Raw genomic sequence first — 24,830 nt, forward strand, 5'->3', positions numbered from 1 at the left:
TTCTCATCCGAAGCAGCCTTCTCCCTGATCATACCTAGTTCCTCCCTCAAACTACAACTCCCATGGTGCTTCTCATGGGTGCGTCACCCAGGAGTAGCCCGGCCGCCGTGGGCAGTTTCGGCGCCCGTGCGCTTTTTTCTCTCTTCCCTAAGAGGCTAAGGAGGCGTGGCTCCAAAAGGGGCGCGGACAGGAGAAAAGAGGAGGGGCCTTGGCGGGGCGAGAGGATCCACGAGAGGCAAAGAGGCGCATGCGCATACCTCTTGGGTGCAGCCACCACTGCTACTACAGCTGCCGCCTTCTCCGTCGCCGCTGCCGTAAGAGCAGTAGCGGCGCGAGCGTGAAGGGGAAAAGAGGCGAGTTGTCTCGCACTCTGGGAGCAACACCGCTGAGCCGCCCGCCTCGCGCGCGACCCAGCTTCGGCCGGCCGGCCGACCAGCCAATCGCCTGCCCTCTGGCTTCTTTTTGGTTTTGTTTCTGTGTTTCTCTCTCTCTCCTCCTCAGTCTCTCTCTCTCTAGCCTCGGTCGGGAGCAGAACAAAAATATTTAAGGAAGCAAAACCTCCCAGCCTCTGAAAAGTCCTGTAAAGATGGTCGACCGCGAGCAGCTGGTGCAGAAAGCCCGGCTGGCAGAACAAGCCGAGAGATACGACGACATGGCGGCTGCCATGAAGAACGTAAGTCGCCCTTTTCTGCCCTCCCGTCCCCGCCGTAGCGGCAATAAAAGGGCCCTCCCGCCTCCCCCTTTTGAAGGAAAATTATCCTTTGGGAGCTTATGTCTGGTGACTCTTTGAAGTAGAAGGGAAAATAATCTCCACTTTTCTCTCCCAATCTATATGAGGAGGAGAAGTAATTTTAAAAAGTGGCAGTAGGCTTTCCCTCCCGTCCTCCATTTGTGTGAGGAGATGGGCTGACGCTTTGGTGAAATATATGTTAGAGGAAATAAGTACAATATGTAGAAAGCGAGCAATGTACTGTTTTTTTTCCTCTCCCTTGGCCGATCAATAGTGATATGGGTAGGATTTTTTTTTTTTTTTTTGGCGGGGAACAGTCTTTTTTTAACGAGGATGGGGAGAAAATACACTTTATTCAAACGAAAGGAAAGGGAGGGAGTGCCGAGAAAAGCTTTTTTTCCTGTACCCTCTCACCTAGCTTCTTCCCAAAAGGGATAGGAAAAAGTGGCCTCTCAAAACGGTGTTAATACTCTCTTCCTTCGTGCTAATTTATGAATGTGTTTCGCTTTGAAGCCCATTCAATATAGGGGCTGTAGAAAATGTCCTTCTCATGATGAATCATCGATTTTGGAGGGCGGGGTGGTGGTGGAGGAATTGGCAGTTATTAGATTTGAAGAAATTTATGATAGGGGTACAATATTTAAGGTTTTCTACACTTAACTTTCTATGCACTCTATGTGTGTGTGTGTGTATATATACACATACACACACATCCTTGTCCCATACAGAAATACTTTGGGGCTGAGGTATTGTAGTTTCTTCTGTCACTTTTAAATCATGGAAATGGCTTCAGGGAGCAAAGACTGCACTCTGTCTTCCTGGCTCTGCCACGCCTAGAGAAAAAGAGCTCCTTTCTTCCAGCACGTGTCAAAAGGAAATTACCCTTCCTTGGGGGCGATCTTGTTCGTAACACCCCCATCCCATCTAAATCTCTTCTGTCCTGGCATGCAACCAGTTGTATCTGTGTTTTTGTATATCTTTATAAAGTACTTGAAATAACACATTACTGATACTGGATAAGTGATAAGAATCTTATTTCTTAAAAACTTCCAGAGCAAATGCCCCACCCTGCTTAAGAGAGGGAAGGAGAGAAGCATGTCCCTTTCTGTGCTGGAAAGGGAGCATACTTTTCCTGTCTCTCAGACTGAAATTTTCCCCTTTCTCCATTCATATCCACAGAAGAGATTTTTTTTTCTTTCTCTTCTAGAGGGAATACCTCTGCCAGAGTATAAATGTCTCTTCCATGCTGAGGAAATCTCTCTTCCCTTTAAGAAAAAAAATGGAGTACTCTGCCTTTACTGTCAGTCATATTATGCAATGTAATCTTTGGAAGTTCAAAGGCTAATTACTCCATTTTAGAGAAAAGTGACCTTCTGTGAAATAATTGAATAATGCTTGGGTCCTCTTAAATGGCATTTTCAAATGCAGTTCTGAGCTTAAGCTAGTATTTTCTCTCCTTGTTCCATAAAGTTGTTAGGGTGTCACAGGCAGCATGTGCACACTGAATCTTTGTTTTAACTGGGTTACTTTATAATATTAGTTGTAATCACCTTCCTCTACCATTTTTGCTTGCTGCTGGGTAGAGTGATGAAACTGTTCTGTGTTTTGCCTCATCATTGGGCCTAGTTAAAATAGTCTCTTTCCTGCATTGAAGAAGGGGGGGATTTTTGTGCTACTTATGTTTCAGTACTTTGAGGGTAAGCTGTACTACTGCCCCTCCCTTTGTGTCACCATATTGCAGAAATATGAGTAATCCTATGTTCTCCTGAGAGGATATAACTAGTGGTATGGATGTTCCGTCTTTTTTCCCCTTTTGCTCCCCCTCTCTAGTGCTTGGGCGGTGCCACTCCCTAGTAGTCTTTCCCAGTAATTCAGCTAGTATGCCCACCCCCTCACTCCCACAGGCAGCCCCACCCACAATCAGCAACCACCACATCCCTTAATCTGCTTCATGACAGACAGTGAGCTAAGATTGTGATTTTGATCAGAAAAAGCATATTCTTCCTGAACTGCAAATCTTTAAACACCTCAGTTTTCCATCCAACATTCTTTGGGGGAGGGGGATGTTGGGTAAGACATTATAGGGAGAAATCTCAATTGAAAATTATCTTTATACATTAATTACTGCATAATTTCTTTCTTGGGCTATTTTTTTTTCTATCAGCTATAGTGCATCCTTTTCTTGAGCTTCTGATGAGAGAGTTCTTTCCTTTTGTGGTATAACCTTCATCTTTATATAGGCTGTCTTTTCAAAAGTGTTTATTTGAAGGTTTATTCAGAATTAAGCTAAGGAGGGATTAATTTTGGTACAGTTAATAGGTCACTGTGGAACAGAGTTCTTAAATGCTGCAAATTGGAGAAATTTATTTCATATCTTTTTACAATCCAATAAGTAAAAAAGAAATTTTTGATCTGATCTTGCAAACAAAGCAATCGTGGGAGGCAGTATCAAGTCATTCCAGAAGATTCTGCATTTGTCATATTGCAGAGAGGCTAGACTGGGTGGAGAGAGGGAGGGAGGGGTTGCTTTAAAGGGGAGAACAGTTCTTTATATTTGCCTTGTTAGTCAGGTCTGAGCCTTTAAGAGAAGCCAGCATGGCCTCTCTCTGATGAATAGCGAATACTGATCTGAATTGTCGCAGTCTGCCTAAGATGCTGCTCTTTATCTTATTGCACCATTTTGTCCTAACCTTGTGTTTGTCAAGGAAATGGAACTGCCAGAGCTTTTTTGAGAACAGAGAAAGATTCAGCTAGCAATATAAATGGGATGGAGATCAGTATATGGCATAGTGGTACTCTATTAATATTGGGCAGCCCATTTCTGCAATGTGGCTTGATGCCAATCAGTGCATATAGAGCAGCTGAGATTCTGACTCCTTGGTGCCTGATTTCTCCAGTAGCTTTCCAAATTTCTTTTGTGTGTTTCCTGTGTTTTCCTTAAGTATCCCTTAACAATAATTTTGTGTTAAAAGTCTACTCTGTATGTAAAATAGTAATGGAAATGTAATCTCTTCCAAACAGCAGCCCACTCTATTACAGCATCTCTTCAACAGTTAGCATCTAAATCTTTGAAAGCCTCTGCTTGTTGCCCTCTGTTTAAGCTAAGGCAAAAAAAATTGAGCTATTCTATTCAGAAATGACTTACAAACCTAACAGCCATATCTCATATCACTCTACCCCATTCCAGCTGTGTGCAAGACTTATGACCTAGCACTGATTTCCCATTGTATGAGAATGATGTCACATAACAATAGAGGCTGCAGTGCACCCAGGTGGTGACTGACTGTGTACATATAGCATTTTGTCTCAGGTAATGCAGAAATAGAATTACAATTAAAATGGTACCCACAACCAAATATAATGTTCTAGGATTCTTAGACTGCATCCTAAATGTGGTTTGTGGTTCATCTCTTAATTAACCTAGTAAGCTTAGATACCTGTAGTAGGGTACATTGGACTGACAAAAGAGAAACTAGTAGTGGAGGCATGCCAGCATAATTAAATTGTTTCTTAAATGTAAGAAGAAGTCTTCTGCATCAGATCAATAGCTAGCATTCTGTTTCTCATGATAGCCAGCCAGACTCAGCAGGACATCAAGACAGTCATGCATTCTTCTCTTTTAAGGCCTGTGGCATTCAAAGGTGTACTGCCTCTAGTTTTAGAGATAAAATATAGCTGCTGTGATGTGCAAACCTTGAAGTCCTTATGTGTTGTGGATCAGTATTCATTTGCTGATTGTTCTATATGTAGCATGCACATAAGACAGCACATTGTCCTACAGAGCCTTGTTGCATCTGCACTTGGGTGAGCTTGAAGGCCATCTGTTAAAATAATCAACCTACTGAAATGAGAAGACTCTATGCAGGTAAAGTCCAACAGGGTGTGCTGAGAGCATCTCTGCAATGGATGCTTCAACATGGAACTCATGGATCAACTTCATAGCTGTTAGGCTTATTATAGGATACCTAGATCAATAACAATTACTTACAATCTGAAGATAAAGTGCTTACCAATTCTCAGTTCATAGGACCTGCATGGTGCCTGGATATTTTCATGCAACAGCTTTGGACCCCTAATTTATCTACTTCATCTTCATCATTATTTTGAGTTAATTCAGATTTCATGTAAAAGGACATGGTAAGTTAAATAGTATGTGATTCTATTTTTTACCATTTATCTGTAATTACTGGGCCTTCTGGAACTTGAAAACTGTATCTTAATTCAGCCTTGAATGTTCTTAGTTAACAAAACTTAAATCACCAGATATATATTAACAAGGCATTACACAGTTGTGTTGAAGACTTATGGGAAAGCTACTAACAAGTAATTTTCTATTTCCCTTCTTTAGAATAGGAAGTGCCTTGTAACCCTTTTTGAATGTTTCTCTGTATCTAAGGGTCCAAAACTTAATAATAGCATTAGGGCAAAGTGTGATGTTACAGGTGACCTTTAATGTACCATTTACTGAAAAGGCTATCGCTGTACAAAGATAGATTAGAAATCTGCCCTTTGCAACTGCAGTGTTTCTGTTAGCTCAGGAACTAGCACATAGTAAATGGTGAGCTCTAGCTGTTTGAAAATTCTGTATCATGGTGAGATAGTTTATGACTTGAAAATTGTTAAATTTAATTGAAGGACATGGAGGAAGTCAGCTGTTACAGAACTCAAGGGTAGCAGGTAGGAGCAAGAGGTAATGCTCTTTTTCTGTCATTTCTCACCTGTCCCCAAATACATCTGATAGTGTGTATGTGGGTGGCTCATTGGCTGTCTACCTGGCCAGATGTTTCCTTCATATGAAAAAAACCAAATAGTGATGGACTTTGAGATTTAACTTCCAGATTGTCTATCACTGAGTTAATGCATAATAGATAATGTTAGAAGAAAGATGTAAACTCTGATGAAAATCCAAGTTGCAAAATCAAATTGACTTTTATATGGCTTTTAAAAGGGCATCAGATTAATTATTGAGCTCTCTTTTTAGGAGCTAAGCAAGGGCACATAGCTGAGAGGTTTTGGCTCTAAGGAATTAAATAAGGAGTGTAGTTCTGCTTTCTAGTGTTGCATGATACTTAATAACTTTGCATTTGGGTATTTTCTTAGAATAATTATGCTGTATGCCATTAAACCATTATTTAGTATTAGTTGCTTTAAATATAAACATTTGCTAATCAAGGTATAGTGCAGTCCTATGCATTTTGCTCAGAAGTAAGCTTTATTGAGTTCCATAGTATTTACTTCCAGTTTCAGGTAAGTATATAGGATTACTTCCTTAATTTTCTAATTGCTTCCTTGTTTATAAAGCTTAATAACCTACTAACTCTGTTTTTTTTTTCTTACAGTAGGGACCAGTGTTCCATTTGGTGGGAGAAATAGCTTTAAATTATGCTATACAAGATCAGTAGAAATGGGCATTTTCAGCCTGTGTGATGCTGTGGCTATATAACTGTGTCTAATTCATTGCTGGCATTTGGTGTAGAGAATCCTGTTTATGGTAGTCAATGCTAAATAAGATAGTCTTCAGCTTCTTTCACACTATGAAACGTTGCTTGTCTAGCTTGTACACTTCAGGTGTCTGGACCTTTGTTGTAGATGTGTAATATTGTGGTACTCCAGTTTTAAGTTAATAGGGTCATCCACCCTTCAGACAAGGTTTGCAGCTAGGGAAATTCACCTTTTGCCTATGTTTGTATCTTGTGACATTTAATTTTCTGCTGTTTGCCATCCTCTAAAAATCTCAAGAGGAAGAAGAAAAGGGCCTTCTGCTAATGTGTTAACTCAGGATTTCCAAGATGAATAAGCTGGCTTGTACATAGTTGCCATATGCCTGCCTGAAAGTGAGAGATGTCAAAATGTAGAAGTTAAATGTTATCGCTTGCTCCCTAGAAACCTGTGTGGTTTAGGGGTTTTTAATGGAAGAAAATCTTTTTCACTTCTAGAACCTTCTTCAGTTTGCATCTCTCTCTCCTTTTTTCCTGAGTGGCATACTGCAGCAATGTAAGACCTTAGTCTTTCAGCTTATGATGAATAGTGGGCTTTAGAGAACAAAATGGAAACTATCATGTTTTAAAACCCAAATAAACCATTGCGTTCTGGAAGTTGTGCTCAACCATTTTGGATCAGCAAAAACAAAAACTAGAATGTTTTGCTTGTTTCAGGCTTTAACTGAAACAACATCCCCTAATTATGGGGCAAGTATGGCAAGGGTGGTGTGAGCTGCCCCATCTAACCTCTCTTTCCTGTGTGGCCTTTCAACTGGCTACCTAACCCCCAATCATCGCAGCGCTTGACTCCCCTTCCCTGCTTATCAGTTGCCACCAATGTCCCAGTGTGGTATATTTCTCTGGCCTTCCCATCCTGTCTTTCCTAATGCCCTTCTGCCCTTCATCTGCCTTACAGTTGCTGCATACATCATCACCTGGAAAACCTCTCATCTTGGCTTTTTCCCACTTTGAGTTACCCCTTCACTTCTACTTGGAAAAACTGCATTTTGTACATTATCTGGAATAAAATGTTCTATTTCATTCCATATGTGGACCAAAACATCAAAAACATGCATGTTTCAGTTTGGGCATGGACCACCCAAATCCCACTGTTACATGAATGGAACATTTTGCATGTCCCCTGTGTGTTGCAACAAGGCAGATTCCTCAGTTCCTTAATAAGAATTGCTAAGACTTCTTGATATTGTCAGATAATCTTCATCCAACAGAAATCTATGCCCAGCCACACATTGATGTCCAATGACTGGTAAATCATATTTATATAACAGTTTCATATAATGTCATTTCCATTTTTTTAAATTCAGAAGAACTTAGATGGAATTTCATTAATTGTTTACTGATGCATGCATAACCATGTAAATAGTTGATAGAAGCTGCTATCAAAACAAGAATAAATGGGTTTCAGAATTGGCTTGTATTCTGGGAGTGATATCATCTCTTAAAATGTAGCCATATCTACTAAGTAATGACAGACTTTTTGAACAGCTGACTCTGAGGCAGCTGCAGTGGTACCGAATTAAGTGCAAATACCTGAAATTTGCCTAGTTATGGAGATACAGCTTAGCTTTCAATTAAAGTTCAGATTTGCTCAAAACTAGTCAATTACTAGGTGAATATTCATCAGTTGCAAATATTTTAGGTCACTAAATGTGAGGACTTTGGTGGGAACATTCCCCTTCTGTCTCCATAGCAACAGTACTGCGTAGGTTACAGCTTGAACAGAATATGTTGCTGCATTTCCTCTTTACCTCTCTTCTATCACAGCACATCTTTTTCTTCAGTGCTTGCTATAGATGTGAATTTTCCAGCAAATGTTCCTATGCAAATGATTCAGATTAGAATGTTCATCTTGGTAATCATAGTCTGTAGTCTGCAGTAGTATTTGAAAAAAATCAACTTAGTCTATTTTAGGAGGTTTGAACATTGTTTTTAAAGAAACTAAAAGCTTTTGATATGTGAGGGGAAAATGTATATTTTGTGGAATATTGGAAATGGTGTTATCCATTTGGAAATAAAATATTCAACTGCAGTATACTTTTAACATCTTAATTTTTTACACAGTCACCTGAAAAGTGAATGTTATACAATTCTGAAATGAGTAACCTTGCCTAGGAGTGGAAAATTTTTCCATAGAAAATGTTGACCTTGCAGAAATTTCTGGCCCATCTTTCCAGGTGCTCATGGGTTTTGTATCTTTTTTTTAAAATGTTTTATTCCAGAAGGATTTTGCCTTTTTGTCTATTGGGTAGTCTAGAGTGGGAAAAGTGGTGAGTTTTTGACCCATGGCTACTTGTTTATATTTTACTAAAGCTGGTAAGAATTTATAAATAAAGAAATGCTTTCTGTAGCATGGGGCACAGTTATCCTTTGCTAATAACTGTTCCACTTCAATAATAATTAATTATTTGGAGCTTTTACAAAACCTAGTGACTTGGATAATTTTTTTCTACTTCCTGTGATTTCAGTACAGCTAAAATACTTTACATGAAGCGGAGCTATTTCAAAAGCCATTTTTTTTTTTAAAAAATGCATCTTGTTTGGTCCCATGGCATTGTAGAGATGATTCTGCCTGTCTCCATAGAGAAACTATGTGGAGTCTTTGATTGCTTGTGCATTAACATTATTTGTATAATCCCTATGGTTTGATAGATTGCTGATCATACTGTTCTTGCACCCACTGTCCACTCTGATTTTGTGATGAATAAGAGGCATCACTTCCATAAAATACTTGAGGAATTTAGAACAGCATAATGTACAGTATATCTTTCTGGTGAAGGAAAGATCCTTGAAAGACAGGATCATGATACTAAAATGTTATAGTCAACTCTATTAGTACTTGTATGAATAAGTTGTCATTAGCTGGTAGCCTTTGAATGTTAGGATTGTTGCACAGTTTGCTAATCATACATGGAGGATGTTTTCCAATAACTTTCCAAATGAAAGTTTGGAAAATTTTCCAGGTTTTAAAATAGTATTAAAAATTGATGGTATACTAAATTCAAATATTTGAAATAATTATGCTATAATTATAATTTATACTATATATAGTATAAATTATACTATAATAAATAATTGTAATAATTAGTTAAAACTTGGGAGCTTGAGGTAATTATATTCTGTATTGTAAAGCCAGTAATAATGTACTATAATGATGCAACACCTAGAAATAGTTGCTGAATTTCCTATAACATGAAAGGATTAGGCAAGTAGAAATGCCTAACTGCTGTTAGTGGAGCTGCATAGATCCTACAATGGACGGGAACCACTGTGAAGGCATAAGAGAGGACATTTGTAAAAAAATAACTGAATAAGCAATGTTGCTTTTTCTTAAATTGGAAAATTGTCTGTTTGTGGGATGGTTGGATCTGACTTACCATATTCAGATACAGCACCCTCTCTTAGGCTTATTGATGAGTGAACCATAAGAGAAAGTTCTAGGTTCTCTGCCTTTATGAGAAAAATTAAGCAATTCTTGTGGGTATTTTCTAAGCACAATTTTTCCAAGTGTATCCATTAATTTGGTACCTTTGTGAAATTGCATAAGAAATGGAAGGGTTTCTGCAGAAAAAGGATGATAGTAGAAAATGTTCCTCTACATTATTAGGTCTAGGAATATGCAGAATCTTGAATAGGCAGCTGGCTAACAGAAGCAGGTGAAGTTAGGAAAAAGGAAGAAACAGTGGTGATGGAATAGATCAGGGGGAACAGGAGAAAGTTAGGTGTAAGAAAATGTTGGGAGATAACACCCAGAAAAGAGGAACACAATTTGAAACATTAGAAACCTGAATATTATATGACAATCAGCCTTACATTTGACTGTAGCTCTTTAGCGGACATAAATAAAGATGCAGCAGTATCCCACTTGATTAAATTGGCCTGCATAATAAGAGCAAGTAAGGAAAAGAAGGTATGGATGAGCAAGTGTGAAGCTTCCTTGGTGAAAAATTGAGGGAATAAGCTCAATATTATATTTAAAAAAAACACTTATTTCTTAACTCTGTTAAGGACATTTGTTCAGGGCGTGACACATGAAGAGCTCATACTGAGGAGCATGATCTCAAATGCTTGCTATTCAGTAGCATGTTGAAATTGTACTCCAAAACAGACAAAACCTGGCTTCCAAATAAGTATTTCTATGTTTAGGGCACTGAGCTTCTGTATGTTACACCAGCTTCAAAACAACTTTCAAGGGTAGATGAATTTCATGTATATTATGCTTTCAAGGCTGGTAATCAGGGAAAAAAACAGCATATTGTGAATACTGATAGACTAGGTACCCCTTTCTTAATTTATAAAGTATTGAGAAAAGGGTGGAGTGGTTCAGTAGGCCCAAAGAATCTTCAGCTAAGACAAACTAACAGAGTGCTTGCCGTTACCCCTTATTTTCTGTTTTTTATATTTGTGTTTCACATTCAATCTTTCATAAATCTGAGAAATATTCTTGCTATCATTTTTCTGGAAAATGATATTTCACTACTCAGCAATACTCAAAAGCTTTCCATGAAGTCATGTAACAATCTGAGGAGGGTTGGTAGATATTATTAAATGCCAGGTATGGTTTCCTAGGGCAGTGAAGCAGTACCTAAGTTTAGATAACTAACTGACTTCATTATGAAGTCTTGCTGCATGGGGACTTGGTACAGGCTTCAGAATTAGTATGCACTGTCATAATGGAATACAAGAGCCAAGGCATCTCATAAATGACTCAACCTCCAAAACATGCATATCAGGCTCCACTAATAGCCTGGCCTGAATGCCTGCGGGAAAAGTCAGGTCGTCTTCGCCTTCTGGAAGGCTAGCTTAGTTGGGGCCATCCAGATCTCAGGGAGGAAGCTGTTCCATAGGGCCAGGTACAGAGGTAGAGAAGACATATCTCCTGAGTCCTGCAAGATGGCTCTGTTCTACAAAAGGGATCTAGAGCATGCCCTCCTGTCAGATCTTGTGGAATGGGCAGAAACTGTTGGAGACAGGTAATCTCGCAAGTCATCTTTCTCCTTCGTAAATGGCTTAGATAAACGTCAATGTTCCCAGGCAATGTACTGTTTAATTATTTTGTTACATTATTTTTTTCTTGGCTTCCAAATATTTTGTGCAATTAATGTATTATATAATGCACTGTATTGGAATTGAACCATTTTCTCTCAAGGGCCAGTAACCCAGATAAATAAATAAATGGGGGCTGCATTCTGTGGGAAGCAAAACCATCTGGATTTGGTGGTAGTGGTGAAGTTAGAAGTTACAATTCAATAGATATTTTTTCCCATGGGGAGGAAGTTTAATTCAGCATTTTTCTTTTTTACTTAAATCTCAAAAAGGGGGAAGAGAGATTTCAATCCTGGGTCTCCTGTCATTGTCAGAGTAGACACTGCAAGGTTAGATGGGGTAGTGGTCTGTTGTAATATGACAGTTATTGGGAGGAAGCTGCTCTAGTGTTGCAGTATCCCGAATTAAATCAGCTGATCTTCAGTCTAATTGTAACATAATTTGTTCATTAGTATGTATATTGGTCTTGTGTAAAGATGCTCACCAAATGTGGGGGGTAGAGTACAAGTTCCAGTGAGCCAGAATTGTGGTAATTGATCCAACACATCCAGGGATCAACAGGTTTGGGAAGGTTGATTTTGCTATGATAAGATAGTATGAAAGTAAGTAATTTAGGGATTGTTGCTTGATAAGCAAGGTCACATTTTTTCCAATTATCTGACCTTTGCCATTCAGGGAAGAAAGCTTAGTGACCTAATCTATAGTGGAATTACTGATCCTTAAAAATTCCCTTAAAAGTGATATCTGATATTTAAAAGTCCCCCCCTTTTTTTTTGCCAAGAGTAAATATGCTCTTATCAGTAAAGATAATAGAGAAACACACAGTATTTCTAGGAAAGCTGAATCCTTCAATCAGGTAAAGCTCCTAAAAGTGAAGGTGTGCTTTGGGCCGGAGACATGCTCTGATCAAAGAGGAATTTTCTGTTCTGGGGACATGAATTAGAATGATGAAAGAAAAATGATAGCTGTAAATGCTAATTATTGTAAAATCTTCCCTTTCAAGATATATTGCAATACACAAAGCTCTGCCTCTCCTCTGATACGTGCAAGTGCATCATTCCGTTGCCAAGGAATTTTATGCTTTCCTGCTTCATGATGGATAACTAGTTGTGGAAATGTTTTCCTTTTGATTCTGTTGCAGCTTAGCAGACTGGAATGGCACACTGCTGCCTGCAGTTCTGAAATTTAGATGAAGTTATGCAATAACCAGTTAAACTGAGGCTGTAACTCTCTTGCATCCACTTTATGCAGGTATTACTGTATATGCTCTGATATTGAACATTTGGGGAGACGTCCAGAAGGCTTTACTGTTACATTTCCAGCTGAAAACAATATGGAATATAAATTGAACATAGGTAATCAATATACTTTACTGGTATTGATCTGCAACCAAATCATTATACTCTAGAAAAAATCATATTGTGAAACTTTTCTATAAGATGAGGGCATTATGAAAGAATAAACTAATAAAGAGCATGTAATTATAATGCTAATTTACATTATATATCACTTGCTGAGATGGGCGGCTATAGAAATCAAATAAATAAAAAATAAATAAATTGTCAGGGTGAAATGGCCACTCAGACTTGCAGTATCTTATGAAAATTATGATAAAGCATGCCAAAAATATAAATTATGTTAAGAAATAGTCTAGAAATAGAAAAATGGAAAACCTATTAGAGGGACAATGCCCACTGGAACAATGATTTCCAATAACCACTTAAAACCAATAAAGCCATTGTTTCAAACATTTGTCAGAAGTATCACTGAAACCAAGTGGGTTTTTGGGCTGCTTATAATTGAACAGTTTCCTACCTCAGATATATTGCCCTCTCTTCAATTAGTGTCTACAGATTAGTGCAATGTGATACAATTCCACTCCAATCCCTCCAGTGTTTTCAGAATGTGCTCAAAAGGTGCAGCAAAGCAACGGTACCTGTGTGCTTGTTTTGGAAATGCCTCTGAAACTACAGGACTTCTTTCTTGCATAATCTTGATTTGTGTTCACTGAGAATCTTACAGAACTATTAGACAAGGTCAGTTACATTAGAGTATCAGTGCTGTTTGAAGTGAAACCGTGTACATAATTGGCTTGTTACCAGCAGAACTATAAAATATAACTTCCTGAATCATGAAGAGAATGTGGCTGTGGAATTATTAACTGTTGAGTAATGACATGTAAGGAACATTGGTACTGTAGTCTATACGGAGAGAAACTTGATTCTGAAAAATGGGAAATTGTTTTAAATACGTTGCCCAGATTATATATGTTAGCCTGTAAAGACAAATTTTAGTTTAAATTTGTTTAAAGGAAGAACCGGAATTGAGAGACATGGAACAGTCATAAAATACCAGAATTACAACTTTAAATCTATTAACAGTTCTAAGCCATTTTTCTGGTATCTTAAAAAAAAAATAGGGCAGGGAATGGAATTTAAATATTTTTTCTTGGTGATAGTGTTGCATTTTGGAATGAAGTAATTTCCTATTTTTGAGCTATTTCTTTGCTCCAGTCATGCTTACTGTGGAGCATTGAATGATCCACAACAACTCTGCAGATTGAAAACTTGTGTTGCAAAAGAAGCCAGCCTTTATAAAGTTTCCCACTGTATTAATACTTGAAATTGCAACTTGAGTTCCTCCCAAGATAATTAAGTTGGTGAGACTTTGTCTCTATTTTATCTTTTCAAGCTAAACTACTGTAGAGGTAATTTAGACTATTGAGAGATGATCTTCTGCTCCTTAGTTCTGGAAATTCTCAGCAGGATGCACTATGGTCCCAGACACAATTCTGCTAACAGCTTTGTATCATATAGAACACAACTAAATACAGTACAGGTTTTGCTAAACATGGGGAATCAGACTGAGCGCAAGTCCAGGATTCTTGTGTTTTGGCTAGCGGACAAGCTAACCATATAAAAGGTGATGTTGTCTTTTCTCTCTCCAGAATTCAGGACATGACAGTTCCTTTCCTAATTATTATAGCTAATGTATCCATGTTGTGCTTATGTGAACAAAGGCTCTAAGTATCAGGGTATTTTTTGAGAGGGATCATATTAAAGAATTATGAGAGATACTCCGAGGATTTGGGCAAGACAGAAGGAAGTCACCAATAATTGTGGAGAATCAAGACAGTGGCACAGACAGATGAATGGTGTTCTAAAGGCAGGCAAGGATTGCTTTTGCTTTTCAACATCGATCTCTGTGTTGGGGATCTATATGCCTCCCAAATCCTGCTTCTGCTGTTCTTTGGCAACTTTTGTTGTTGTTTTTGTTGTTGCTGGGCTTCAGTTTAAGATGGGTACATTCCTTTTTTTTCTACTTAGCCAATCAGAATTCTTGCAGAAGAATGAGTGTATGATTTGAAAGAGAGGGGCTTTGGCAAGGTAGGGTTGGTAAGGTAGGTTTTCCTTCACCCTGAAGTGCATATATTCAAAGAAATTGCTTTTGGTGGGGGCTGAAGCAGGGAGGGGATTGGAGCCTGTGAACCAGCAAATGGGGGGAGTGGGGAGGGTAGTCAGGAAAGCATTTAGGTTACAGCTACTTCCTCAGATCTACTGGTTTGGTGTTGCAGTCCTGGGGAAGTTACTAATGTACCCAACGTGTACAAGCTGCCTGTTGCTTGGCATGGCAATTTGTGTTACATATGTGACCCCCTGTGTGTAGTGTAGTCTTCAGTTAGGCAGCAGTGTGTTGTGTACAAGTTTCAAAGTGAATGCAAGACGGTGCATATGTTCAGCTCTATTTTACTTTCAGAGAGATATAAGCCAGCTATGTTTTAAGGGTTTAGACCATTAAATTAATCGTCGGAATTCATAGGTAGAATGTGCGTTCTTAAATTATTTCTAGATTATCTCAAGCTTTATTCAAAGAAGTTATAGGACACATGCAGAAACGTTCAGAAGTTTGAGACTTTTTTCTTAAGAGTTCTTTAAAGATTTTGGCCAAAGAATATGAACATATACTGTAGTGAGGATGCTGAATCTCTCGAAAGGTTCTCTGAACCCGCTTGCTAGGTTGAGGAAAGTTAGTGGGTAGAATGCCTCAGCAGGTGGCAGCAACTAGCCAGCTTTGTCTCAGAAGTGAAGCAGGATTGGCCCATTTGGGAATTGTAGGGGGGCTATTAGAGCTGGCCTGGGAAGTCAGTCAAGGCAGGGAAAGCATGCAGAGATAGTTCTGGAATTATTTCCAACCCCTTAATAGCAGCTCTGCTGTAGTCACAAGACCAGAAGAGAGGAAGGCTTAGAGTGGAGGAATCAGCAACATTCCAAACCATTGCCCAACTACATCTTTCTTATGAATGCATCAGGATTTTTCGGGAGGAATTGTTTACTCTGCAGCCCCAAGATTTTTAACTGAATATTTCTTTTGCTGACTTCTCCCCCTACATAGAAATTGGTCCCATTCTCTTCAGTTTTTCTAATTATCCTGTTGACAGAGTCCTAATCCCTTAACATAACTTCTTAACATTCTACTGAGTTGGAAAAAATAAAAACACAGTGGAAGAAGGCAGCATAAATCTCTTCCATAAATCAAGAATCAAGCTCAACTTGAGAGTGTCTTTAATTCAGGTGTAGTATGCAAGTAATTCAATACTTCCTGAAATTAGAAACCCCTTTTGAAGAGGACTAATAACAGTATCTCTGTACTAGTGATGACCTAGTGAGAGCTATTAAACTGAAATGCCAGATACAGTCATTTCCTGCCTACTTCCACAACTTGGCATGTTGAATGCTGAGATTTGGAGCATAACTTCTCATTGAAAAATCAGCAATTCAGTTTATTATTCTGCTGTGAAAGAAAAGTAGAAGTACTCTCCTTTCTGACTTTTTTTGTCATGTGAACTTTTAAATAATGGAAAAATCCCAGTTGTGCTGCTGCAAAATAGCTTTAATTTCCTAGAAACTTTGGTTTATAGAATTGCACAGTAATTTCTGGAAGTGTCTGTCCATATTTAGCCTCAAATACACCTTGTATCAGCTGTAGTTCAGTGGTGTTACAGCAGCAGTATGTTGACTTATAATTTTAATATAAACATGCATGAGCCTTGGATTCATCTCCCACCCTTCCTTCTGGCACAGACAGAAGTCAGGAGATTTTGTTTTGGCTTCCAGTTATTTGTGGAATTTCAGGATAAGAAATAATTTAAACAATTTCTGCATTTTGTCTAGTAGCTGATACAGATGTAGCTACTAACAAGATCAGGGATGGGTACACTTCAGGCTTGACTTTTTTTTTCCCCTTGCAATTCAGCATTTGGAGCCCAATGGAAAAGATTCACAGTTGAAAACGAAGCATAGCTCCACTATTAGTATGCTAGAATTGAATGCAGTGTACAGTTTTTCTAAGAAAGATCCATTCTTAATTATTCTACAAGCTTTGTTTCAGCAATATAGTTTGAGGTAAATACAAGTCAGTTGCTCTTCTTGCTGTTGAATGGTTAAAAGTTGTGTATCTACTACATGTCACACATATCAACCTGCTCATTCTGGCCTAGGAGAACCTTGATAAATTAGACTTTCCAAATTAGTTTAATACTATCCATAATCAAAATTACCTACTTACTGAAGATTATGCTTTGAAATCGAGTGGTCTTTGATGGTTGTTTTGAATAGCACTTATTGAAGTAGCCAATGAATTAAAGTTCTTGTTGCTATTTAAAATTTAAATGTCATGAGTATCCTTGGTCCTCTGTTACTACGCAAGATTGTAAGCAGAATAGTAGGTCCAAAGAAGGCTTTGCTTATGATGAGGATTTTGTTCCCTAGCAACAGCAATGTATCTAAATTGTGGGGAGAACTGGCCACTGCAGAGAGCAGTAGCAGTCAGAAAATACAAAATAGTGTAGCGTTGAGTGTCTTCCCATCCACAAATGCTCACCTTCAACTAAGGCAATGGGCTAGAAACCAGGAGACTGAGAGTTCTAGTCCCGCCTTAGGCCTGAAAGCTGGCTGGGTGACCTTGGGCCAGTCCCTCTCTCTCAGCCCAAGAGCCAATCAGGCGTGGTATGAGAGTTCTAGTCCCGCCTTAGGCATGAAAGCCGGCTGGGTGACCTTGGGCCAGTCCCTCTCTCTCAGCCCAACCCACCTCACAGGGTTGCTGTTGTGGGGAAAACAGGAGGAGGAAGGATTATTAGGTATGTTCACCACCTTGAGTTATTTATAAAAATAATAAAGGCAGGATAGAAAATAAATACATAAATAGATAAATATATACCCTATTTGAGCACCAGCCTTCCTGAATATCTAATATGAAATGAATTATAAATGTAACAGCAGTGATATAAAAGCATACAACAGGATCAGCAGAAAACAACGCATATCTAGAAAGAAACTCCCATCTCTATTAAAGTTGTATTCATGTCAATTTAGTTTCATTGACATGCATACCTTACATAAATGAAGCTAGTAAGATATGTCTGTTTCAGCCTGTTTCCCATGGTGAAGTTCCACGTGGGTTAGGCTTTGACGATTTTCAAAAGAAAAATACAGTCCATTTTACTCCTTGACTCCAGTTTGTGAAACTGATCAGTAACATTTGGTTATTGAAACACTGAGAAAATTGATGTAGCTTCAAGGCTGAGCTGTTTTGTTATGAAGACTGCACACTTTGGTGGCAAGAAAAGCAGTATCTTCAGTTATATCATTAAAAATGTTGGAACAGCTGCCATAGAAAAATCTGATGTTTATCTTTCATTTCTGCAATCTGAAGCCTTATAGCATTAACATTTTGCTGCTGATGGAGGAGACCAGATGTTCTGGAAATCAGCTTTGCCTGCCAATAAAGGCAAGTTGTATGTTAAATTACATGTCAGGCTTAGTAATTTGTAGCACTTTATTACAGTAGTTGGGAGGAAGGATAAATGTATTCACCTTCAATGTGGAGCTGCTTGTAAAATTTGGCAGGATTGTTGTATTCTTACAAGTAGAATACTAATAACTCCAATAATGGATTTACAACCTTAAATAAATGGTATTTGTCTACCCATCAATCATGCTCGCCAAGGTTAATATAGTTCAAGACATTTGGAGAGTTCTTGGGAAAGGCTGGTTTACTCATCTTTTTCAAGCTAAGAATAAAGTTAAGATTTTATAGGGAACTGAAACAATTTTCAACACAGAACTTTGCACTAGCTTACCACTAGGGTTTTGATGGTGCTTAACTCCTGTTTTTACCTATATTTCTAATATTCTGGAAATAAGGAATACTGGCTGTTTCTTTTTTAAACGAAGGAACAGATCATGTCTACAGTTACTTGTAAGCTTATCACTTGTAGCATATGCAGCATCATAGGTGTCTAACTGGGGCAGCTGTGCTAGGGCATGCTCCAGGTCTGCTTTGGTCTTTTGTATTGTTCCAGAAGATGAGGAGTCTGTGGATCTGTCATAAATTAGAGGGATTACTTGATATACTGTACAACACTGTTCACCTAAAGTGCATATCCCTTTCCAGGTTTGCAAACTACTTAGATGTCAGGTTTACTTCTCAGCAGATACCAAATCTTAGGAAAATTGCCAAGAGGCAGTGTCTTCTTACAAAGCATGGTTAAGGCCTTATAATTAAAATTAGCTTAATAAGCTTTAAATAGCTTTCTAGCATATTTTATAAAACATTTTTTTAAAAAATTAAATACTCTGTGGCCTAAAATGGAGAAATGCTGTATAGGGGGCAGAATGGCATTCTTAAATATAATACCCATTTGCCTTGCTGTCACTGAGATCCTATCTTGATGCTCTTGCTAGAGGCTGCCGCATGCCTGCCTCTGCTGAGTCTGCCTCTGCTGAGGGATATTAGGGAAAGTATATACAACCTTGAAGTTCTGGTGCCAAGTTATTGATGTTGCTGATTAAATACTTCTACTATGAGCAGTCTAAAATTGTTTAATGCATTAGAAAATGATAGCTCCATTTGTGCAGAGAGATTGTTCTTTTAATTTGGTGTATTTCTGTAAGAGGTGTAACCAAGGTTTATCTTTGTATTATTGCCAGTGTGCCAGAACCAGATACTTCCCCTTGGTTGACTCTGGCAGCTGCCGAGTTCCTCTGTTGGCAAGATATAGGCATTTTTGTAGTAATTGTGACACCATTGCTTAGGACTGCAAAAGACTCACTTTGGGTACCTGCTTGCCAAAATTAAGCATAGTGGTTGAGCTAAATTTAGCATAAAAATGTTGTTAGAGTATACGAGAAGACTGTGACTTCTAGGATCAGATTCTTTTTTTAGGAACACTTTCCAAGTCTTGTAGACCATGAAAAGTAACATGAAAATCAGTGGACTAGGACCTTGGTAGCATTCTGAATTTCAAATTTCTCCATTTGTCTTACCTCTATAGCGCATTTGTGTCTCTTATTAGCATATTTTTTCAACCTTGACCCCTGGCTTCCTGTATGTATGTATGTATGTATTTTATAAATTTATTCACCACCCATCTCTCCCCCACGGGGGTGCTCTGGGCAGCTTACAATAAAAATATATACTTTTCCCATGGTCATTCTGTGACTTTGATTTCAAGCTACTGCCTTTCAGGCTTGAGTTCTTCTGCAGTTCTTTGATTTGGTTCATTTCTAAAGAACCCCTATTTAAAATAGTATCATATCCCAAGAAGCAAAATATATCCCTTTTTTGTGCCCAATGATTTTTATAACCTAACATAATTTTCTTCCCAGTATTAATTTTAATTATTGCTAGTAACTGTTTCTTTGGTTTGGACTATACTTTTTTTAACCTTCATGCCTTTCATATTTCCCAACTTTTGCATGACATATTATTTCAGCTAGCAAGTCTATTAATGGTGTGAATATCTTATGATGTTGTATTAAAAAAACGCTATGGTTTCTACTGGAGGGGGTTGGTGAGAAAGATTTCACTGAGATGTGTTCAGTTTAGAAGTGGCATGGTTTCCAGTGAAAAAGCAAAGATTAATTCAGTATATTATGTCATCCTTTATCTCATACAGGTGACAGAGCTGAATGAGCCACTGTCCAATGAAGAAAGAAACCTCTTGTCAGTAGCTTACAAGAATGTAGTTGGGGCCCGACGCTCCTCTTGGCGAGTAATTAGCAGCATTGAGCAGAAGACCTCTGCTGATGGCAATGAGAAGAAAATTGAGATGGTGCGGGCTTATCGTGAGAAGATTGAGAAGGAACTGGAAGCTGTGTGCCAGGATGTACTCAGTCTCCTAGACAACTACCTGATCAAGAACTGCAGCGAGACCCAGTATGAGAGCAAAGTCTTCTACTTGAAGATGAAAGGGGACTATTACCGCTACCTTGCTGAGGTGGCCACAGGGGAGAAGAGAGCGACTGTGGTGGAATCCTCTGAGAAGGCATACAATGAAGCTCATGAGATTAGCAAGGAACACATGCAGCCAACTCACCCCATCCGACTTGGCCTGGCCCTTAACTACTCTGTTTTCTACTATGAGATCCAGAATGCCCCTGAGCAGGCATGCCACCTGGCCAAGACGGCGTTTGATGATGCCATTGCTGAGCTGGACACCCTCAACGAGGACTCCTACAAGGACTCAACACTCATCATGCAGCTGCTCCGTGATAACCTAACGCTCTGGACAAGCGACCAGCAAGATGATGACGGTGGCGAAGGCAACAACTAGACCCTTTGGATGGACTGGCAGCCGCACGCCGATGCTACTACTGCAGTCTTTATTTTTTTTCCCACAAGTGGGGGGGAGGGGGTCAGGGGTGGGGTAGGGGAAAAGGAGGTGTGATCTTCCAGGGAGGCTCCCCGCAACCTGTCTTTGATTGCCTCTGTGACACTTTTGCCAAAACACCACTAGTGGAAAGTCAGGCTGGCTGTGGTGGTATGGAGTAGAATAGCAGCCTCACAATGGCATATGGACTGTTCAGTTGATTATTAATTCAAGGGGAGCTGTCTTGTAGTTATCTTAATTGCTAGGCATACATGAAGTTAATGATGACTAACTTGAATGGAATGGCCCTCTCTCTTTTTTTCCCTTGGTTTGATTTCTGTTTTTTGTTTGAGAAGCTGTTCTGTGGTTCCAGTAAGGTTTCCCAGTCATCTCTTCTCAAGGAAATGTCACACTATTGTTTAAATGAAGTTTTTGTCTTGTCTCTCTACTGTCCGCCTCCAGTTTTGGAAGATTTGACTTCCCATTTATTATGGCATAATTTTAAAAAGATCACAAGATTCTAAAATCATAAGCATTGGAGTTTAGATGATGAAGGTAGCCTGCAGTATTAACATTAAATTACAGTTTACAGTATTTCTACACAACAGCCATATTTTACATCAAGCCTTTTGAGTTTGCTTTGCTTGTTCTTCCTGGCTTAATGTTCTTCTCTAGCTTACATCTGTAAACCAGCTTTCCTGATGTCTAAATGCTGTATGAAAACCATCCATCTTGTTCTGATTTCTTTGCCGTACTTTAATAGATGCTTGGCAAGCAGCTGTAAGAAGTACAAGAATCCACAGCAAAAAGGATTCAGAATTTAAATTAGACAAAAGAGAAGTTCTTAAAACATAATGCCATTTGACTATTGCTAATTCAGACCTGTATTTTTCTCATTCAGTGCTTGAAATTTTCCAAGGCCATTTCTTCTTCTCTAAAGGAAGGGGAAAGGTATCACAATCCATCCTCAGGGATCATGCTGCCAGTTTGCTCATAATCTTAAGTTTCTCCTAGTGTAGTAGATTCTCAGCAGATCTCCTCTGTGTCTTTTCCTCATGTCTCAGACCTTTCCTTCATTGCCTGTATTGAAGGCAGGGCCTTTCTGTATTGCAAGTCTGGTATAAGTGAAACTATCAGGATAGAAACATCCACAAAGAAAAGAATCTGTTGCTAGTATCCTATTTTAAAAAGTCTTGGCCTATTTAAAACGTGTACAGAAAATTCTTTTCATCTGCAACTCTTAATATGTCAGGAGTGGGGGGAATACTAGGGCTGATCAGGAATTTTTGCCATCCCCCTTTTAAAATAAATAATGGTTGTTGGAAATTCATTGCTTTTCTTCCTTCGTAAATTACAGTTTTTTAAATATTGCTTTTGTTAGTCAAAAGCACCTTAGAAGGAAACTAGGCTCTAATGACTCCCATTGTATAAACAGATTTGTTTTCCTCTGTGGAAAAGGGGTATCTTCTTTCTCATGGTAGTATAGGCTTTTTTTCTGTTTAGTTTGCTACAGTGCACCTGGACAGTGAGGTGAGCTTCCTTGATGATCTGCAATTCCAAAGAAAGTAAAAGCTTAAAATGGGTTGATATTGCAAAAACCTGGCAAATCGGCATCAATGCATCCAGTGCAGATACATTTTTTAAAAACCAAATATAATTGTGCTTTGTTGCAGTGCGGTAATTTACATTCAGTGACTTTCCATTCAGGGTCACTTCAGTAAAGTGCCACGCCAGTAGCCTGTTTTGTGCATCCCATTGGCTCTACTGGGGAGGAGAGGCTTGCAACTTGAGTGACTGACTGAAACCTCTAAGAAATATTGTGGACTGGAAGGACATTTTAAGGCTTCTCTTTAATTTGCAGTCATGTTGTGTGAGCAGTGCGTATCCCTGGCTTTGATTTGGAAGTGATTTACTGGAATTACAAAACCTTTCTTGATTTTTTTCCAGCTTCTAGCTCTGGCTGCTTTAGGAAAACTTTATGCAGGGGAAAAAGATCGCACAAGAGGGCTAAATATGGAGTGGGGGGCAGGGGGTTGGGGATGCGAGCAGCTTGAATGGTTTCTTTCAATTTTTTTGTTAAAGAAATGCACTTGCCTATGATAACTGTTTCTCCAGTGAAATGAATAACTGCTCCATTATTCTATTGATACAATATTGTGCATGCTGGTGTTGTATTTCTATAAAGTAGCTTGAAATTTATTAACTTATACTGTAGATGTTATGTATTCCTATGACAATAGTCTTCAATTTTTTAAAATTTTTTAATTTATTTTATTTTTCCTTTTTGGGGGTAAAGTTTGCTCTACCAAATAGTGATCGTAACAAAACTGATCTGTTATGGATGTTGCTATAGTGACATGCAATTATATATCATTTTTTAAAAAAAAAGGAAAGCAAAGAAAACACCAGTGTTAGCTTAATCTTAATGTCTGGTGTTCGTCATGGTGAAATTATAACTATTACAGTGTAGGAGAAAAATGACTATGTTCTTTGAATGAGCCTTTGTTTGTGCTTTTCTGTCATGTTATGCAGTGAACTCTTTTTAAGGTCTAATCAGTGATTATTTTTCCAACTCCGTGTTTCTGTAAGGAATAATTTCACACACGGACCATTCTTAGCAGTTTTCCTCAGTGATGGAATATCATGAATGTGAGTCATTATGTAGCCGTCGTACATTGAGCAAATAAACTTACAGATCTGATGTCCATGCTACTCCACTATGGTCTTGTGTTGGAGTCTGCTTTATTCTTGGTAGATATGAGCAGGGGGTCTGGGAATGTTCCTGGCTGCCATTGTGCCCTCTGGTGCAAGCTCTGCTAACTGGGCAGTCCTGGAATTCTGCCTGAAGTACTTTGGGAGAGGGGAGAAGGAGTGTTATATGAAGGTGATGACTAATGGGTCTTTAGCTAATGCCATTCCCCAAGGTTTTTTTTTTGTCACTGAACCTTACTTGGGGATAATTTGTACCCAAGTCAGTAGTTTCCTGACAAGTGGTTGTGCAGCCTTTTTCCACTGACATTGTCTCAAGGAAAGCTTTGGACAGCTTGGGCAAACTTAACTGTTTTATTAAGCTTTAAAAACATTGCAATCAGCATTTCTTGAAAATCTGTAGACAGCTTGGGCAGATTTAAAAGATTTATATTTATCATTTGATGCTTCTGGGAAGAGCCATCAGAGATCACATAAAGTATGGTCACTTTCAGAGTCTATCAAATATGCTTGTTTTTGAAGGCAGGCAGTTTATTCATCCAGGGGAGAGTTGGAAATGTCACATGATGCATACTTGATATGTATAAGGCATGCCATACTTCAGCATTGTATGCCTTTTTTCCCCTTTCTGAAGCTTTGTGAAATTCTAGTTCTTGCTGGAGAGCTAGATGAAAAATGCAGTTTGACAAATAGGTGCCTTATTCTAATGCACTGTTAACTCTTATAAATTTATAAGACAAAGAGATCCTAGAGCAGGGTTTCTCAATCAGGGTTTTGTGGAACCCTATGGTTCTGTGAGAGGTCACTAGGGGTTCCCTGGGAGATCATAATTTATTTCAAAATTTATTTCAAATTCAGGCAACTTCACGTTATAGAGGTAAGTTTCATTATTTTTAGTTGAAGAACACTGTTTATGCATGTATACAGGCCTACACATGAAACGGATATAATAATTTTGTAACTTCTGGCTACATCTGAGCCTGAATGTGCAGGGGTTCCCCAAGGCTTGAAAAATATTTCAAGGGTTCCTCCAGGGTCAAAAAGTTGAGAAAGGCTGTCCTAGAAAGTCTATTCACAGATCACCACAATCTGGTGTTACTTATATTGGTCTCTAACTCTGAAAATTCTCAACACACAAGGCTGTGACTGGGAATTGTAATCTAGCATCTTGGAAACATCAGTTTAAAGAAGCTGGTAC

The 24,830-nt window shown here is 38.7% G+C and overlaps 1 protein-coding gene across 1 annotated transcript; it reads left to right on the forward strand.

The window, feature by feature from the left end:
- The first annotated feature begins 244 nt into the window (after positions 1-244).
- On the forward strand, positions 245-23,640 carry YWHAG (tyrosine 3-monooxygenase/tryptophan 5-monooxygenase activation protein gamma). The gene is made up of 2 exons (XM_063298194.1): positions 245-673; positions 20,231-23,640. The coding sequence occupies exons 1-2, from the start codon at positions 587-589 to the stop codon at positions 20,885-20,887; spliced, it is 744 nt and encodes a 247-aa protein (XP_063154264.1). The 5' UTR covers positions 245-586; the 3' UTR covers positions 20,888-23,640.
- The last annotated feature ends 1,190 nt before the right edge of the window (positions 23,641-24,830 follow it).

Source organism: Candoia aspera, chromosome 1 (assembly GCF_035149785.1).
Source record: "Candoia aspera isolate rCanAsp1 chromosome 1, rCanAsp1.hap2, whole genome shotgun sequence".
In the NCBI taxonomy this organism is placed as follows: Eukaryota; Metazoa; Chordata; class Lepidosauria; order Squamata; family Boidae; genus Candoia; species Candoia aspera.

Bases quoted from the DNA above. Each gene is read 5' to 3' on its own strand.
- YWHAG (XM_063298194.1), top strand. From the start codon at position 587: ATGGTCGACCGCGAGCAGCTGGTGCAGAAAGCCCGGCTGGCAGAACAA. The intron at 674-20,230 runs GTAAGTCGCCCT...TATCTCATACAG, and splicing joins TGGCGGCTGCCATGAAGAAC to GTGACAGAGCTGAATGAGCC.